At 36.9% G+C, this 20,110-nt stretch overlaps 1 protein-coding gene across 2 annotated transcripts in view; it reads left to right on the top strand.

Moving 5' to 3' along the window:
- Positions 1 to 3,125: 3,125 nt before the first annotated feature.
- LOC131076509 (peptidyl-prolyl cis-trans isomerase FKBP20-2, chloroplastic) overlaps positions 3,126 to 20,110 on the top strand; it is a 64,762-nt gene continuing 47,777 nt past the window's right edge. For both annotated transcript variants that reach the window (XM_058013737.2, XM_058013736.2), the window contains exon 1: positions 3,126 to 3,335. In XM_058013737.2, the coding sequence (XP_057869720.2) occupies positions 3,299 to 3,335 (37 nt within the window). In that variant the 5' untranslated portion in view covers positions 3,126 to 3,298. The remainder of the gene's footprint in view (positions 3,336 to 20,110) is intronic.

Below are 20,110 nucleotides of genomic sequence, written 5' to 3'. Positions count from 1 at the left end.
CTTTAAAGAGATCAACCTCAATGTAAACAAATTTTTGTGGGTGGGCGGAGAAAAAATAATCAAGCTTGACACAAATGATAGTCTAAAGAGGCTACAATACAGTCTAAGAAAGGCCAATAGTGAAAAGGACATCCATAGAACTTGACCCATGTAGGAAGAAATAGAGATCTCTCTTCAAAGATAACAAATTCTTGAGTGTAAGTTGTAAACACTAAAAATGAACTATTCATGCAGTAATAACCATGCTTAAGGATGACTTCTATGTGACTAGGTATATGCAAATCTAGAAAGGAAAAACCCCTTAGTGAGGTTTTAGATAGCATAAGGATATAACCCACCAAAGACCTAAGCCTTGTTGAACCACTCTTTTAGAATATTTTGAGATGGAATCCTCCTAACAAAATATTTGACTAAAGCAAATTTTTCAAACCATCTACATGCATTATCAAATCCCAAATAGGGAAAAAATATATCAATTGGAGTTTTAGATGATGTACCTCATGAAACACTTTCAAAAATTTTGAGAATGCTTTATGGGAGCCATTATCTCATGCTTGCAAACTAGAAAGACTAGGGATAATTACTATATTGTTGGAGTTTGTAGTCATTCAAAAACTACATTCATCGCAGGGTGAGAAAATAAAGAAAGCCTACCATAAATATTAGGGCTATACTAATTCTTAGACAAAGAAAAGAGTAGTACTAATGCATGAGGTCTAAAAAAAAACCCCAACACAACTCCACCCTCCTTTTCCCTATCTCCCCTTTCCTTTTGACAATACATATAGTTTTTAAAAATAATGAAAAACCTAAGATTCTCAAGCACATTTTTTTGTTCTATACTAGAGCCTAAGAAGCTTGGACTTGGATTCATGATTTCTTCAAGCCCTTCATGTCTAACTTATTTTTATGGCATATGGTTTTGTTCAGAGATTGACCTTGCCTCTCTTTTAAATTCATCTAAAATTGACATGCTTTTAGGGTGAAGATTCTTTTTAGCATTTGGAAAGACATAAATTTTGTTGTTTAATTAAATATATAGTTGATATATATATTTTTTCTTTAGACTAAAGCTATGATTTGTTCCAATGTATTTACGCAGATTTAGGTGAGAGCAAATAAAGTTGCTCATCTATAGGTGCTTTTATATAGGGGGTAATGCCCCCTTGTATTGTTGTTATAACGTCATCTCCTTTTGCTTCCCACTAGTGTCACTTCCCTCCACATGGGCCTAAAAGTGGATGTATCCAACTTGTTAGAATAGATCATGGGTCCATATCTCATGGCTCTCAACTGCCTTCTAGACAAGCCAAGGATCATGTTGCCCATGGATGGTCTCAACTTTCTTGCTTACCATCAACTTCATCACATGGATATGATGTTTTGACAAGTTTCCCTATCTAGATTTCATAATTTCTCTTGTTCATGTTCAATAATCTATAGATGTAGATCAAGAAGAGGAGGTTGATCTTACTGATTGAGAACCGATTGTTGATGGTTCTATCTCTATTAATGTTGGGGTAAACTAGATGACCATGATCCCCTTTAATGGTGTAGCTCTCGTCATCTATTAACTTTGTTGTTTCTTGTTGTTTGGCCTTGGCCTCAATAGATTTCATATTATTATTTAAGCTTTACCTCATACAAATTTTGAAAGTGTGCCTTCTAGCACTTACTTTTTTTTTGAATAATATATTATTATCTTCTCAGTATATAGAAAATAATAAAACCAAATAAAAAAATAGTAACCATGAATGTAATAACTACCCTCGAGAAAATAGTAACTACGAATGTAATGATAAAGGCAATATGAATGTAATAACTGCTCTGATAACCCCTACAGTATCACCGAATGTAAAATTATTTAATAATGTTAATATATGGATTAATTAAATAAAGTTATTGTAAAAAAAAAGAGCGGAAGGGTAAGGAGAAATTGCGATCAGAGGCAACCACAGATCAGACACTACTGCTGCGAACAGTATAGGTAAGTAATGAATTAATATTTTTATATATATGTAATGCTTACTTACTGTATGTATTAATGAATATAAGTAATTAATATTCTAATATATACATTAATGAATGACTATTTTAATAGATATGTAATGAATGAAATTAATGCATATTTAATACATATGTTAATGAATGTAATTAATGTATATTTAATATGTATGATATTGAATATTTTAATGTAGACATTAATGAGTGGTTTTAGATATTAAGGAATAAGTGTAAACCATATGTTAATGAATATGTACAAACATATGTTAATGAATACATATCAATGAACAGTTAGGAATATACGTTAATAAATGTGAATGTTTTATAATGGACACCTTCTGAACATATGTTATGAAATATATGTTAACTTAGGAATATGTAAATGTGAATTATGGAGTAGGAAGTAGTAATAAATTATAAAATGTAATATAAATGTGATTAAATGATGGAGGTTATAGGGAGGAAACTCCCTTAGCCTAATGGAGGGATTATGATAATCCCTGGTAGGCAGTATATACTGAATATCTATATGCATATATATGGCTCGGTTGACTAAGTTCATCCAAGAAGAGACGGATCTGGCTGGTCCTCTCTGATGGACTTGGATGATGAGATACATCATCCAAGGCAAGGAATTGACCTATGGTCTTCCTTGAATGGCTTGGGTGTAAGAAATTATACCCAAGATAGGAATCGAATTAACCTTCGATTTCTTGGATGGCTTGGGTGTAAGAAGTTACATCCAAGACAAGAATCAAATTAACTTTTGATTTCCTGGATGACTTGGGTGTAAGAAATTACATCCAAGACAAGAATCGAATTTACCTTCGATTTCCTCGATGGCTTGGAACCAAGATGGGTTTCAAATGACATTCGTATTCTTTTTTATTAGATAAAAATTGTGATTGTGTTAATTAAGTATTTTAAAGTTAAATTGTTAGATTAATTATATATATATATATATATATATATATATATATATATATATATATATATATATTTGTTGTATTCTAACAATCTGTTTAACAATCTGTTTTGCAGTACAATGATCTCTAACTAGTAAGAACATTACAACTACCAAAAAAAAATAGTAACTACGAATGTAATGACAAAGGCAATATGAATGTAATAACTAAGGCAATATGAATGTAATAACTAAGGCAAAATGGAGACACTATCTTTTGACTGCTTGTATGTACCATCTTGCATACTCTTTTGTCACCGTGTTGGTAAATTTGAAATGCGCAGAGGAAGATAAGGGGTACTTCCTCCGAGTCATACAATTATCTGGATAATGGCTTCCCCGCTTCACCTTATGCTTCCACATTCCTGTAAGTTTTTCACCACCGCCATTAACATTATTCCACTTCTGGATGGAGTTGCCAGCTAATTACTGCCGTAGAATAGTCTAAATGTCCAGTAAAGAAAGCAATTCATGATGGTTGTAATCGTCTGCATCTCTCCATGCTAATGTTTTTTACAGCTGCAATGGTTATTAGTAACCCTCGCTTGACAAACACTATAATAGCTATTCATTGTTCACATTACAGAGAACGGTCTTGACAAACACTATAATGGCTAAACATTGTTCACATTACAGAAAACCGTAAGAATGGTTCTTTTGTTTCCTGTTTTGGTCTTTTGAAAGTTAAATTACGAATATTCTACAAGCTTCGGCACCAATCTAAACTAAAACATATACAGTACACTAAATTAGCTGCTCATCACAACTAAATAGAAACAACCATCTGTTATATTGCATATTTCAGCAACTTATACTCTTTAATTCCTGCTTCACTAACAAGTTCGTAACTAGAATAGAACATTGCTTATATGCACTCAAATGGCCGTTCACAACATCATTTACAACATAGTTTGTATCAAATTCTGCCATTTTTACATCAGTAAGTGGAACATCAGTTTCGGTACGCTCATCAGGACAAGGTACCCTAACTAAAAAATCTACAACTCGCTTTCGCACCCAATTTTCCTCAGTGAGATCTTCCACATTAAGACATTTTGGCAAGTTTCTCACACATACTGCCATCGACAACCTTAGATTCATCCTTCTTAGCAATTGCTTTCTTCTTACGAAGACCATTTCTTTTTAGATAATGTAATGCAGTATGATAAAAATTCCATATTGCACATGAGGCATATTATGTCGGTTGGATTCAGCATCCACTTCTTATTCTTTGCTAGCCCTATTTTCAGTTTTCTTATCCATAGAACTTTTGCTAGCTTTACCCACTGGCTTCATTCCCATCTATAAAGAAGGGGTTTAAGGACATCCCTCGTCCTATCAAAATTCTTTGTCCGCACTAGATCTTTTTCGAGAGAAAGAATATTAACATATTTATTTCTAAGAAACTACCTCAAGTGCTTTGGTGTTAATTCAAGAATAGACATCGTTGATATCTCTCTAGATATAGAACTGCCACTACGCAGATCTTCACAGTGGAAACTACCATCACTACTGAGGGCTTTCCCAAGCCTTCTAGAAAAATGAGGTCAACCAAGGTTTCTAGAATACCTGTAACTTTGTGTTTTTGGTACTACATCAAAGATCTTTCCAAGACCTGTTCTGCTTCCGTGCACACTGCTTTCATTGCTTCAATATTGGGTTCTAATCTGTTCAGTATGAGCCATGAATTTGTCATTGTCATTCTCTGTTATGTGCACCAAGATCTCATTCTCGCTCTGCTCAATACCAACTTTATCGCTATCATGTTCATCATCTAAGATTCTAAATGCTGTCATATTAGTGGTGAGGTCCATCACTCTCCACACTTTTGGCCTGCTTAGCATTGCTCTATTCATTACTTACTTTGATCTAGCTGTAGTTGTCAAAAGCTTGCTCATGATCTTATGCAGTCTTATTGGAAATGCCACAAGATTTGCAGGAGAAATTTGTCTAATTCTGCCCAGTTGGTTATATTTCACACCATTCTTTATCATTCAGGTAGCAAACAATTCTTTAATTCGCTCTCTGGAATTCTCATCTGAGTACTAACCTGCAGAACAAAATGCCAAAAATTGACTTCACAAAGTAAATCAGTAGTTCTTTCCTCTCCTTCAAATCCATCCATGTTCCTTGTTTTCCTTGAGAACCACAAAGCCTCAGTAGACATGACAAACCTTAATTTGACAAAATTTTGATTACGAGTGTCTGATGAGCTATACTAAATATCTCCCTGTGAAATATTTCTTTGTACAACCCTAGACTGCCATGGAATGATGCATTTTCCAAGAAAATCTTGCCAAAATGCAATAACACTGAGATATGCAATAGTTTCAAGCATATGACAAATTGAGTATTCTCTAACATTCATTCCAGATTATTCAAGGACCATCTAAATTAAGATGATTTGGGTTCGAAGAAAGAAGACAAAGTAAACAATCAAGGACCATTCTTTCTGATGCAGATGAACTAGCAACCTATGAAGACAAAGTAAACAATTAAAGTGATTAATTTATAAAATAAAAAATTACTAGCAACCTATGAAGACAAAGTAAACTATAAATAAAACTTACTTGTGATAAATTTTAAATTAATTAAACTTGTAATAAATTTTTGACTGCGAGGGGTTGTAGGTTTTGGAAGCATGTGCCATGGAAGTACCACCAACTATGAGCATCCTTCTTGAATCTATAACGAAGACCATCAACACTTAGACCATTTCCGTTTGCAAATTCTATGAACTCATTTGTAATCATATCTCACAAATCATCTTCAGGGTAGAGTCTAAGGAATGCTGCCTTGTACCCACCAGACACTTCTAAATCTCTCCATGGTGTAAGCCTTCTTGGTTGATCAATAAATTGACTGCTATAGTACTTTGGTGTCAAGACATAGGCAAGAAGATGCAAAGGAGTGGTCATCTTATTTCACCTTTCTACAACAATTGCTTCCACTTGTTTGAAGAATTTCTCCTCAGGGTCTTGCTCTTTTGCATTTATAATGCACTTCATTTTTTCAAGCATTGAGTCAATGCCATCATAAATCTCTCCAATGCAAGGCCTATCCATGTCAGTGTAGCAAATCATGCTCATAATGGGCTTAGTGAAACTAAGGAGATATGTCTCAAGGTCCCACCATGACTCATCCAATATCCTGATCCTAATTCTTGCTGCCCTCTCAATGCTGCTCTGCTTCCATATAGCCCAATTTTGGCTGATCACCATATTGCAAAGCGCCACTCACAATTCGTCTCAAGACGATTGTGTTTGATGCAAAGTGGGTCTTAGCAACCTATAAGACAAATTAATGCCAAAATGATTAAAACATAAAGCCAAACTTTAAAGAAGAATACACATTATAGCTTACACAATCATATTATGAACATTGAAAATAAAAATTTTATCATCAGAAAATGTAAAATTAAATTACTATTTCACTTACCTTCAATAGCTCCAAACTCGAAAAAGATCTAAAAATCCCTCGAGACATGTGGTGGTTTGTGATGAACATCTGGATGTCCTCAGCCTCTGCATACACTAGTTTAATCCAATCAATTTTATTTCCAATCTTTTGTAGCATAAGATCAAGTGAATGGACTGCACAAGGTGTCCAAAAGATGTGATGATAGCGTTCCTCAACCAACAAACCAGCAGCTCTACAATGTTTTGCGTTGTTCATTATGACTTGAACAACATTGCAGGGTCTCACCGTCTCTATGGCAGAGATGAAAATATCTGCAATTAATTGCCCATCTTTTACCTGGCCCTCACAATCCACAGCTTTCAAAAACATTGCCCCTTTAGGGGACACCGCTTTGATATTGATTAAGGGACGATTTTTAGAATCTTTCCACTCATTTGAAACAATTGATACACCTCTCTCAGCCCATGTTTCCCTTATGGGCTTCAATGCATCTTCAACCCCCTTCACCTCTCTTTCCAACAAGATTCCACATACCTTCTCATAACCTGGGCCCTTATACCCTCTTGGAACTTCATTAACACTTTTCAACATTTTTTTCCAATATGGGGAGCAAACAACATTGAAAGCCAACCCGTTTGCATATATGCATCTTGCTACATCTTGGTCAGCAATGTCTCAACTCTCATTTTGAAATGCGGTTTCTAAAGGCCCCTTTGATATTTTGCGTGCAATGGGTGCTTCACTTTCAGGTTTAGTTGTGGAAAAGATGGGGTGGTTTTCTACTACAACATTGGGATTAGATGGGGGCTGCATTCCCTTTGTTTCTTTTTGGAGCAGTTTGATTTAATCTACAGGCTTCTCTCTCTTCTGCTTCTTCATGCTCCCTAATATATTTCAACACCGTCTCTTGTGGTATAGACACACCATTTTTTCCAAGGCATTTTTTGATGCCTCTTCTTGGTATTCCACACAAATGGCCTACCACCCGATAATATGAACTATTACGTGCTTTATCACATCCTTGGCATTTCCAATGGAATCCCCCACCTCCTAGAAGTGGCCGTATAACGTCAACATACTTTCATAGGGGAGAATTTGGATCTATTCTTTGTTTTGATTGTTCATTTGTGCCTATGGAGGAAGAGGTAGATGCCATTCTAGTTCCCATGGCAAGAAATACTATGAACACATTCAAAACCAAAAACAAAATAATGAAAAAAGAGGTAAACTAAACAAAAATGGTTGAAAAAAATGTACAAAAACCTACCTCTTTCAGCCAACGGAAGCTTGCAAATGTGGAGAAATGATGCTGCAACACTTGTTCAAGCTTTGAAAATCAATCTTCAACTCCTTCTATTTGATGTTGGAAGCCAAACTTTGTTCAACCTGCACTGAAAAAATTGATGTTTGCAAAACAAATGAGGAGAAATGAACTAACTTTATGTTTTAAATGTCACTTTTAGGGTTTTATTTTTGTTTTTCAAGTGTTGGATCTCAAAATTTAATTAAATTTTTCAAAAAAAAAATCATTTTTTGGGCTGTTGGACGCGTGGGTTCACCTAGGCTGAACCAGCCCTCCCAAACGTGGACCCTGGCCAGACCCATAGGCAGATCGAACCAGGACCTGGACTAGGAGCAGACCGGACCAAAACCAGGTGGCCAGATTGCCGAACCTTGCAACTTAGATTTTAATTTATTATATAACTCATAGAAAAGGAACATTACACAATCTAGACTTTTATTGTCTAGAGATAAATAGTACCACAAGGATCTAGAAACCAGACACCTTTTACCATTCCAAGTAAACATAGGTTGTGACACAACCCCATAGTAAGAGGCAATGATAAGTGATGGCAATTGTTTGACATGAAATGTCCCAATTAAGCCGACCATGCTTAGAACCTGGCATCCGTGCTTTTTTTTTTTTTGAGAAGGTAGCAATAATATTATGCTTAACAAAAATCTGCCATGGTGTGCTACCTTAGAGGCTCTAATTATATAGTGTTCCATAGGGATGCATTCGCCTCCCCCACTGAAAAAAAAGAAATTGGAGCCTTTGGCATGAGGATGTTTCTAAGATTGGGGGATGGGGATGTTCTTGGGACTGAGGGACATGAATGAAACATCCCACCACCACCCCTCCGCTATCACTTGTAGCGGGAATGTCCTCGAGATGTTCCTAGGGATGTTTCCCTTTGTAAATGGTGGCTAGGAGATACCTAGGCTTCCCCTCACCCTAAAAAATCAGTTGATCATATAAAATACACTTCAAACAAAATCTAAAGTGCAAACCCTACCCATTATAGCTGGCACAAATTGATGAGGATTGGATTGCACAAGTAAGGTTTGTTAATGCATGATAGCTTCGGTAAGCTAAATGATTGAATGAGAGATAAATGAAGTCTCTCATTCAATCATTTATCCTATCGATAAATTATGATGAAAACTTCAAGCTATTAATCCTTCATTTGATGACCATTCTTCATTCATATACGTTCAACTACTTAGTTCGATCAATGCTTGACTATCGATAATCATCCTATAGCATACCGATTAATATCGGTTTATATTCTGACGTATGAATCTCGATTAATATCGGTTTGTCTTATTAACTGTGATCACCGATTATTAATCAAGCTAACCAATGTATTCCAATTTATATCGGTCAATATATTTAACAGTAAACAAAGATGATTATTGAATTAACTAAACATGGATTGGTATCGGGTGGCAATTTAAATATGCACCGATTGATATCGGGTTAACATACACCGATTGGTATCGGGTGGCAAGGTAAATACACAACGATGGTTATCGGGATGTTAAGATAAGTATACACCGATGGGTATCGGTTTGTTAACATACACCGATTGTAATTACTGCGATAAGCCAAGGGGCACGATCAAGTAATGTCTTGATCAGACATGACCGGTCAAGGCATTGCTTGATCGTACCCAACTTGCATATACATATCAATTGGCATTTGTGAGAAGGACATCGAAATCAATAAATGCTCCTCTCACCTGCCACAGAAAAGAAGATAGTCAGATTTATCAAATAAATAGATAATACATAGTTCAAGTAAAGATAAACTAGAATATAACTTGCATATTGAATTGAGAATTGAATATAATTTACAAGGTTGGTGGGTGGGGGGGGGGAATTAATAGTGGGGATGAATAGTTGATCAAGTGCCAAAAGCTTAGGGTTTTAAACTGCACTTCTAAATGGCCACTAGGGACACAATGAATGAACAATCCTACCTAAAGAAAGAGCCAGAGTCTTACCCATAGCATTCTATACTCTCTCTCCTCGCCAAACTAAAGGACAACTAAGGGCAGTTCGTCAAGGGGAGCATATTGGCAGGTTTAAAATCTAGAGGCTATGAAACCTTTCAACAATTAGAGCAATCCGAAGTTGATAACCAAACCCATTGGAGATAGCCTAGAGCCACACCTTCCTCTTACAAACCAAGGACTAGCTCTAATCCACCACCCAACAAACCCACTAGAAACCTGTTGGGTCACCAAGGGGGGGAAGGGAATTTTCATAAAGTGTGATGGTTGCAATCCTTCCCAATGAACCATCCCTCCCAACCAATTCTAGTTCACCCCCTCCTATTTCCACTGCAAATGGAGTAAACCAAGGTAGGTCTTTGTTGAAAGGAGGTTCGTAGGATCCGTAAAAAAGACCACCGCTTCGAAGGCAGTTCTTTGCTTGGTGTTGTGACGTTGTCATGCATCACCCCATTGCAAATGGGGACCCCCACTTTTCACCTTTTAGGGTAGGTGTTTTGCTTAGGTTGCCTTGGTTTAGTGGTAATTTCCTAGCGTTTGCCTTTGCTAATGAGAGGGTTTTTGAATTTTGAATAGGATCATGTGTTTAAAATGTCAAATTATTAATGTGATCCTAAATTTTGCCTAACTGTAGACTTTTGAGCGTGAATGAGTTTAGATATGTCTATTTGCCACATACGGTAAACGATTAAACGCAGAAAGCAAATGCATCGAACATAATGGAAATATATTAAAGAACCAGTTTCTGTATTAATTCAACAGTCCATGTACATAAAGTGCTTATAACATTACACCCAAATACCACTATGATGATGCCACTACGAAGGGAAGGTATGCAATATATAATACCTGAAGGGGTGTGACCAACTGTCGCGTCCAACTGCCCTTCGGGACGACTGATTGACTGCTGTAACTCATAATTACTGACGACAACATAACATAATACAACAACATGACATAATGATTATTCCCGACAACATCATCCCCCCAAGAAAAGAAGTCGTCTCCGGACGACTTAATACAAAATAGAGATGACATTAAACAAAACCAAGGTAGAGAACTGTAGGAACTGCTAACGCTAGTCGAGCGTGGAACTCATACACCTGCTGCGTCCTCGCCTGAAAACCCTTTTCTGCTACCATCCGATGCTCAAGTGCGGATGTCACCATTATTGCTTCCGCAAGGAGTTTTTCTTTTCTTTTCTTGACATCACAGTCCTCCTGTGCCTAAACCAAACTTGTCTACAAAACACGCTTTTTAGTCTCAGCCTCCACCAACTGTTACTCAAATGATACTGTCTCCCTAGCCAATTTGTCCTCGATAGCCACCCGTGCTGCCCTCTCGACATCCAAGACCTGTGTACGCTGAGTTGAGTCTCCCGCTACTACTGCCTCCAACCTGGTGGTCAGCTCATCCCGAGCCCTCTGTGCATCCACCAAGGCAACCTCACGTCCAACCGAAACATACTCTGAGTTCCTCAAAGCGTATCATTCATGCCTGGAAGTGGCCACAACCTTCTAGCACAAAGGCTAGGAGACTCCTCAAATCCTCCATCACACTCCCCAAAGGCTGATTCCTTGTACCGTACGACTTCGCGTTCTTGCAATTCCTTCCCTCAAACTCTGTTTGTTTGCAACTTCCAAATCCGTCTCCCTCTTCGGCTCATGGCTTCCCCACCAATGCTTAGCTTTAGGCTTCTTTCTCACAGTACGGAAGAACCCCAACACTTACCGTGACTTCTCAAATGCCCTTCGCCCAACTCCAAAAAGTGTATTGTAGCTCAAAAATAAACTGGGGGTCTGGGGGTAGTGCCCCTAGCGGGGTCTGGGGTAGCGCCCCAGCGGGCCAAATGTTTGCCACATACGGTAAACGGTTAAACGCAGAAAGCAAATGCACCGAACATAATGGAAATATATTAAAGAACCAGTTTCTGTATTAATTCAACAATCCATGTACATAAAGTGCTTATAACATTACACCCAGATACCACTATGATGATGCCACTACGAAGGGAAGGTATGCAATATATAATACCCGAAGGGGTGTGACCAACCGTTGCGTCCAACTGCCCTTCGGGACAACTAACTGACTGCCGTAACTCATAATTACCGACGACAACATAACATAATACGACAACATGACATAATGATTATTCCCGTCAACAATGTCTAATTCGGTGGTATTTTTGTGCTTGAGCCTCAAGAGGTCCTTCAGGAGTTACTTTCTTGCTCCTAGGAAGTTAATTTAAGTCAAATGTGCACTTTATCTTGATGAAATCCTTATTTTATCACTCAGTTTTGGATGAATTTGGCTAAGTCCCGATGCGTTTTGATGAAATTTGAAGTGTCTAGTTGATTTTGAATGGAAGAATCATTGAATTCCTGATGAAAATCCATGTTTTAAGGGTCTAAACGTTAAAATTCCTAATGGGAGGTGCTTTCCCCCCCACATTTCCGATGACCCTTAACTTTCCCCCACTCAAAATCCTGATGGGAAGTGAATTTCCCCCAAAAATTCCGATGAACCATGTTTTTCCCTCATTCATGTTCCTGATGGAGGGCGATTTTCCACCAGGAGGGCAAAATTTTGACTAACTGTTGGGAAATCCTCCTGATGACCCATGTTTTTCCCCTGGGAATGTAGATGACTTTGATGCGGATGAAATTTGATCAATTTTAATGGATTTTTATGAGGATGATTGTCCTGATGAATGGCAAGTTCAAGACATGAGCACAAAGGATTCCACATTATGAAATCCGGAACTACATCAAGGGATTCTAATATCAAAGAGCACCAAGGAAGGAAATAATTCAAGATTCCAAGATTGGGAAATTTTCCAAACATGAGGAAATAGTCCAAGGAATTCTTTAACATAAGGATGGAATGCAAAGTATCACAAGGAATTACAAACATTATGAAAAAAAAGAATTGATCAAGTCTCTAAGGCAAGCTGAGGTGGCATCCTAGTCACCATTCGTTCAATCCAAGGGTACCAAGTCAACATTCATTCAAGGAGGGAATAGGTGACACATGGTACTACCTCAAATATTATTTATCTTACCTACCCTCGTCTCTCATTGGCCAATGTAATGATGGTTGTAACAAACCCTAATTAGGGTTTTATCTTGTAATCTTGACCCTTGATTCTAAATGAATCTTGACCATTCATTTCTTTTGAGGCTCTAAATAAACCCCATTGCCTCTCATTTGTAAGGGAGAGATTTTTGAGAATTGTTGGTATATGCTGCAGATTTGAATACAAATCATTGTTCAAATTGATGGTGATTTTTGTTTAAGTGTTGACTTGCATTCAAGGTTCTCAATTCCTCCAAGTTAGATTAGAATTTTAGATTTAGAATTTGTTTTCAAGTATGGTTAGATTGGATGAAAAAATTTGTTGAATGTATTTGTGTGGAATCCATTTATCTATACCACTAGCCTCTTGCTGATTGTAAGTGCGCCCTGCGTGGTCAACTGGAATTTTATGAGCATAACTTCAATTGTTATATGTAATGTCCCTACTAGTTAAAGATTTCTGTCCTGCAAAACAAATTGTTAGAATACAGCATATATATATATATATATAAACCATTTTTTAATTTGCAATCTATCTTTAATACTTAATTAACATAATCATAATTTTCATCTAATAAAAAGGATACGAATGCCATACGAAAGTATGTCCTTAGGCGGCCGTGAAGCTCGCCCTCTTGGAACCCCTTGGTTCCAAGCCCTCCAGGAAATCGAAGATGAGTTCGAATCCTGTCTTGGGTGTAACCTCTTACACCCAAGCCATCCAAGGAAGACCCTTGTCTATTCCTTGCCTTGGGTGATGCCTCCATCATCCAAGTCCTCAGAGGGGACCGGCCAGATCCGTCTCTTCTTAGTTGAACTTAGTCAACCAAGCCATACATATGCATATAGATGTTCAGTATATATACTGCCCTAGGGATTATCATAATCCCTCCTTTAGACTAAGGGCGTTACCTCCCTATAGCCTCCAACATGTGATTACATTTATAATACATTCTTGCCTTTTATTACTATTTTCCTATTCCATAATCCATATGTACATATTCCTAATCTAGAATATATTCAGGAAATGTCCATTATCAAATATTCACCTCAGCGTATATTCCTAACTACTCCTTGACATGTATTCATTAACATATGTTTATACCTATTCATTAACATCTGAAAATCATTCATTAACATATGTATTAACTGTTCATTACTTATATTGTTTACATATGTATTAAAATATTCATTGTTTATATTCATTAAGATGTATATTGAGATGTTCATTATTTACATAATAAACTATTCATGCCTTACCATTAATATAAATATTGAAATTTTCATTATTTATATTATATATAATAAAATATTCATTCATTATATTTACTAACCTTTGTAATGATCCTGGATATACGTATTCTATCTGGGTACCTATTTTTATTACTATATTCATATAATCAAACATTAGTGATACATGTAATTATAAATATGCACTAGTCTATATGTGTGTGTGTGGTACACACGTCCACACACATATTTTATGACCCTTACCGTTCTTACCTGTCCGCAAATCGTAGTTGATGTTGGCATTCCCAATCTGCAGCTCTCCGTTTGTAGCCTTCCCTCTTTCCTCCTCGTGTCCCCTTTACCATTACTCTGCGGTGATCCTCCCTTTATATCCCGTGGAGGGAAGGGTCGCATCCCCCCACGGGATCCCTTCCGTACGAAGGTGTGTGACGGTGGTCGCAGCCCAGGCTGCGACCCCCATCCCACCACTTCTTGCGGGGAGGGGCCACCGTGGAGTTAGGCTGCGACCACCGTCACACCACTTCTTGCGGGGAGGGGCCACTGTGGAGTTAGCTCTCCACGTGGGGGGGGGTTGCCTCCACGTAAACATATAGGCTGCGACCACTGTCACACACCTTCCTGCGGGGAGGGGCCACCGTGGAGTTAGCTCTCCACGTGGGGGGGGGGGTTGCCTCCACGTAAACATATACCTTTACGCAGTTACTTTGTCCATTATGCTCCATGTAACGTGCGTTGATATTACGTTATTTGATTGGTTTATTAAATACTTCATATTTCCATCTTGTAATATATTTACATATATTAATATATATTTTTTTATAGATTATTAATTTCATTTAATATATTAGTATTATATATATATATATATATATTAACATATATTAAATAATTAACTTTATCATCTTTCCAGTATAAATATTAATATACTTATTAATTAAATAATTTATTTAATAAATAAATAAATATCAAAATAATCATTTGTTAATAATCAATAGTAATATTTGCCTCATTTAGGATATATATACCGATCAAGGAGGGGACATGACATTATACGTTCATTGTTTATGCATTAACTTGAATGGTAATCAATGTTTGATGGTAATGATTTGAACATCTTTGCATTATACCTTGGATGATTGCAATAAGCTTGTGTCAAGCTGTTCGACTTGATGGTGAGACCTTGCCTAGTAGGATTCCACTGAATTCGTTCACCCTTTTCTTGCATTCTAGGCTTTAGAATAGAATTCCTAAACCCTATTCCTTTTGCCCCTTTTTTAGAAATCTTTGATAGAATTAGAATTAGGAGTTTTAGTGCAAAATCCTAAGTCATCGGCATACCCATCCTAATCCATGATAAGATTGAGCATTCATGTACAATGTAAGACCCCTTGTGATTCCAGCATTATCACATCAAACCACTGAACTTATCCACATGTCAAGACCTGACATTTCGTAACCTTGGAGTTATCTCATTTGATCACGAAGCATAGCATTTGAGAGACTTTGTTCAAGAGAGGATAAGATACCTTGGTATTTTATTTTGTGTTCGCATGTGCATAAAAAACACATCAACGCTAGGCCACTTTGAAAGATGAGGCGTGACTCTACGAGGCCCTTGGAGGGGGATGGATGGAAATTCCATTGTTGTTGAACACTTGTGCAGGTGTCTTTGCTCAAGAGAGTATGCAGCTTGCTCCCAACCATAGCATAGAGTGTAGTGTGATTAGGTAAGGGTAAGAAGGGGCTAAAGTGGGCTTGTTCCTTCTGAATTGTCTGGTTTCTCTATCTTGGTGTGTATTTGGAGGACCTTTAGCTATATGGGTCCAATAGTTCTAGTGATGAGGAGTTTTCCATAGCATTTGGGGAGAATGATTAGATCATTGAGGCATTGGCCCACTATACTTGAAAGTTGAAATTTGATGTAATCATGATATTGAATGTAATAATATATTGATATTTAGAATTTTCAATGCATTGTCATTTCAATTGACTCATTGTGTTTATAGTTTAACTTTACATGAATGATAAATTGCAATTTACTTAGTGTTTTATATGACTTTTTTTCATGTACTTCCTAAACTTTGGAAAAAGGTCCCTCTATCCCTACAACCCATCCTTGCATCTTGCTGATTCATACTAGATCATAAAATTGTGTTAATATCATTAGGAATCATTTTGACAAGTTTCTATCCTCAAAAAACACCAAAAACCTTGGTAATTTAAACAACTAGTCCTTTGCAGAAAGCAATTTTGAATCTACAGTGGCAAGTTTCAAACTATGACAAATTGTAGCATCATAATGCAGTGATGAGTTGTTAACTTTGGGCCGAGATTGGGAAAGTGGCTGGCTGTAGAAATCCATTTTCTTGAGCCATGTAACAATTATGTTTACCATTTATCACTTTATTTGCAATTCCTTCAAACTTATGTGGGCTAGGCTCGTCTTTGGTCAATGGGTAATCAAAGATAAGCTTGGTGTCAATGATTTGAAGTTGATATTCCATGAAGAAATTTCTGGGAGAGATCAAAATCTTGACAAAACTTTAGCTCTGCAAAATGATGAATTTTATTCTTTCAAACTCTAGCCAATTCTCTTTAGTTAACTTGACGCTTAGGAAAACCCTAGGTGATATGACATAAATCTACTAAGGGATTCCTATGCCAATTTCTAAACTCTAGTTTGCAAATTTTTACCCTTTTTTGAACTCTATTGCTTTGAAAGAAATACTTGTAGATGATGGCAGATCACTTTGGGGACAATTTTCATTGCAAACCTTTGGTGCACCACTTTTGTGAGTATTTGAATGCTCTACAAACCCTAGGCATGATTTTCCCTCTTATGCTAGGAAAAACCTTTGGAAAACCCTAGAGCTTCAGTGTTCTACAAATAATAACTTCTTGTGGGGCAAATTATTCTACAAAAGTGAATCCTACTGACCCTAGTGCTTTGGAATCAATCTTGTGGAAACCCTAGATGTTTTTTGTAAGAGCCCTAGCACACAAGGTTGTGAATATTTTCTTCAAATGGAATGCATTTCAAAATGGATTGCTACCACTTGCTTATTGTTCTTCATCATCCTCTCAAAGGTGTGGGTTGGCCTCAAGTGATTATGGTACGTTTCCTTGCCTAGTGCTTGTACTCTCCATGTAGAGGAGTGCTCAGATACAAGCCAATGTACTAGATTCTCAATTGTAGGAAGGCCTTGAGGAGGTAAAAGACACCGAAACTTTGATGCTGAAAAGTTGTGTAAGCTCCTTTCCATCATGTGAGTGAACGCCAACCTTTGAAACACCCCTTTGAAGGATAGCACAAGACAATCTATCATCCACCACAGAGCTGCACTCAATCTCTTAGATCTTGCCTCCATATGTAGCATTCTTGTCTTTCCTTGTTAGCCCAAGAAGGAACTAATGCTGGATGTAATTCCCAATAGCTATCCTCTAAATGCCCATTATTATCACAATGGGTACAATGAAGTTTCTTTTTACTAATAGAAGTAGCATAGTTTGCTCTTATCATGAACTCCATCTCTCCTTGCAACTTTTTTGCTGCTCCTCATTATGCTGCTTACACTTGTAGGAAGAATTAATCTTCTTATCCAACTCAAGATGATAAGCTTGAGCAGATCCCTTATCTATATCGTTGGGTTTGGCCAAACAGGCCTTTTGAGATGATCAAATATACCCTCAATGTACTTCATCAAGACTACAGGCTCCATGTCAACTTTTCTAAATTACATCACTCTCTTTCTTAAACTCACTGGTATAAGCTTGAACACTTCGGCCTTGCATTTGCTTCAAATAATGCCATTCTATTACCCTTTCTTCTTCATAACAAATCATTTAGAATTGCTTATGAAACAACCCATTAAAATCCTCCAACTTCGAAATTGGTGCTACTTTCCTGATTTCCAAAGAATGTGCATAACTTTCATATCATGTAAGAGAATGCCCAACAAGCTTTAACCTTGCAAAAGAAATTTGCTGATCCAGAGACATTTTGTGAAGGCTGAAGTGAACTTCCATTTGTGAAACACATTGATTGAGCTTCTCGCATTGATTTCACCATCGTAGGGCTGAATGTCTATTTTTGCTTCAGCTTTGAAGAATCTCCCTGATGATAATGCTTCTTGCTTAGGTTCACTCTTTTTAGGTTCTTCTTCTGGATGTTTTGTTGATATTCCCACCTTTCCTATCAAGGCTAGCATCATACTCTCAAACCTATCAAGTTTCTCTTCAACATGGATAATCCTTGCGACATCTGTTTCCAACTTTTTGAACCTTGTGTCTCCATCTTCTTCTGCCATATTCATTGTCCTAACTCTTCTCAACCACTCTCTCGTTCCAATTTCTGCTCAAAAGGCAACAAGTCACCACTCCCACTTGCTCTAGTTGAGGGCATAAACCAAATAATCAACAAATCACTTGAGAAAATCACACACTTGCTATTCGAACCACTCTGATTCACAAACAGGAAGGATTATGCCTCACACAATTTCATCAACAACAGATCCAATTGACACAACACCTTAAACATACTATAACTTGCATACAATCCAATTAACAATGGATAATCTACTACTTCAACTTATGCGAATCATTTGAACAGAAATGTAAAGCAGAAAATAAGTAAACACACACACACATAGAGAATCAGAAACTCAAATATTCATCTAGATAGAAACCCAAACAGGGTCAAAAACCTCCAATCTAGGAAGCATATACTTTCCATTCTACTATATAAAGCAGAAGTTTAGAGGTTAGTAGGTTACAATGACTAATTAAATCTTTAACAAGCTCCAACAATGTATACAAGAGCTTTAAACTACCTCCGAAGCACTCCTCTGCTCACGGTAGCATTCACAGCTATATCTCATGAAAATTGGCTCCAACAATGTCAAACCAAGAGTCTACCCTAACTAAATTGTAAAGAAGGTTCGTAACAAGAGCTACTTGATTCTTATGTCAATAGAAAGCAAAATAATGTCCAAAAAAGACAAGAAAACACTCAAAACTTTTCATTTTCTAGCTCTCATTCCATATAGAGGTCTGATTACCTTTTTATCAATTATATGTTTGTTGGGGTGCATGTCGCTCAAGGGCATATGCCTGATTCAGCAGGATCTTCTGGAGGCCATTACTTTTGCATCTGAGCTTGAATCCAAAAAAAAATTACACAACTCAATTAGTGAAGATGAGGATGATCATATACAGCCAATCTAAGCTTATCTACCAGTTCTTTATGACTCATATCTTTTTGTGAACAAGAATAAAAAAGAGCATCAAATTTTGACTTTTGATTTGAATCTTTGAAATGGAAGAGTTTGGTGAACTTACCTCTATTCAATGCCTTTTGGCTACTCAAACACACCTCTTTGGATGGAAGTACTAGCAATCCTATCATCCACATTGTAGTTGTTCCAAATCTAATTCCCTTAGACAAAGTAATGCACGATCTTCTTCTTATTGTGGTTCTTGGGATGCAATTATCAATTAACCTTCTAAAATTTTTCATCAATATGACCATCTACACCATAATGTCCATGATAATTCATAGTTTCTTTCTTTGATAGAGCAGTAGCATTCCACCCACGCCTTCATTCACCTTTACCCTTTCGGCTTTTGGCTTGTAACCAACTTGCTGATTCAAAGTGTGGGAAGAGGTTGCTAGATCATTTGTCCATCTCAATATAATCTGTGTGTGCACATGCTCTGTCTATATTGTTAGACTTGGCCATTGTTGATCCCATGTGATATTGCTGAACAAAAATACATCTTTAATACTATATAGTTCTAGATAAAACCTAAATCAAATTTTTTCTTACAAACAACACACATACATCATACTCATGCTTATATAAAACATTGTCTGCATGAATGATATCTCATCTTATATGTGCTCATTTGTTTCAAAACAAATTGTGTAAAAATCTTGAAAGCACAGCAGGTATAACTTTCAAGTAGCCAAACTAGCATTGACATGATATCTGTCCAAATATCATGAACTGAAAAACCTTTGTAACAATCATCATTTCCTTTATGATTCCTCAATGAGTTTATTCTTATTAGGAAACCCTGTAATTGTTTTCCCTTACAGAAA

This window comes from Cryptomeria japonica, chromosome 3 (genome assembly GCF_030272615.1).
Source record: "Cryptomeria japonica chromosome 3, Sugi_1.0, whole genome shotgun sequence".
In the NCBI taxonomy this organism is placed as follows: Eukaryota; Viridiplantae; Streptophyta; class Pinopsida; order Cupressales; family Cupressaceae; genus Cryptomeria; species Cryptomeria japonica.
Note: the sequence above shows the minus strand (reverse complement) of the source record. Positions and strands in the feature narration are given on the sequence as shown.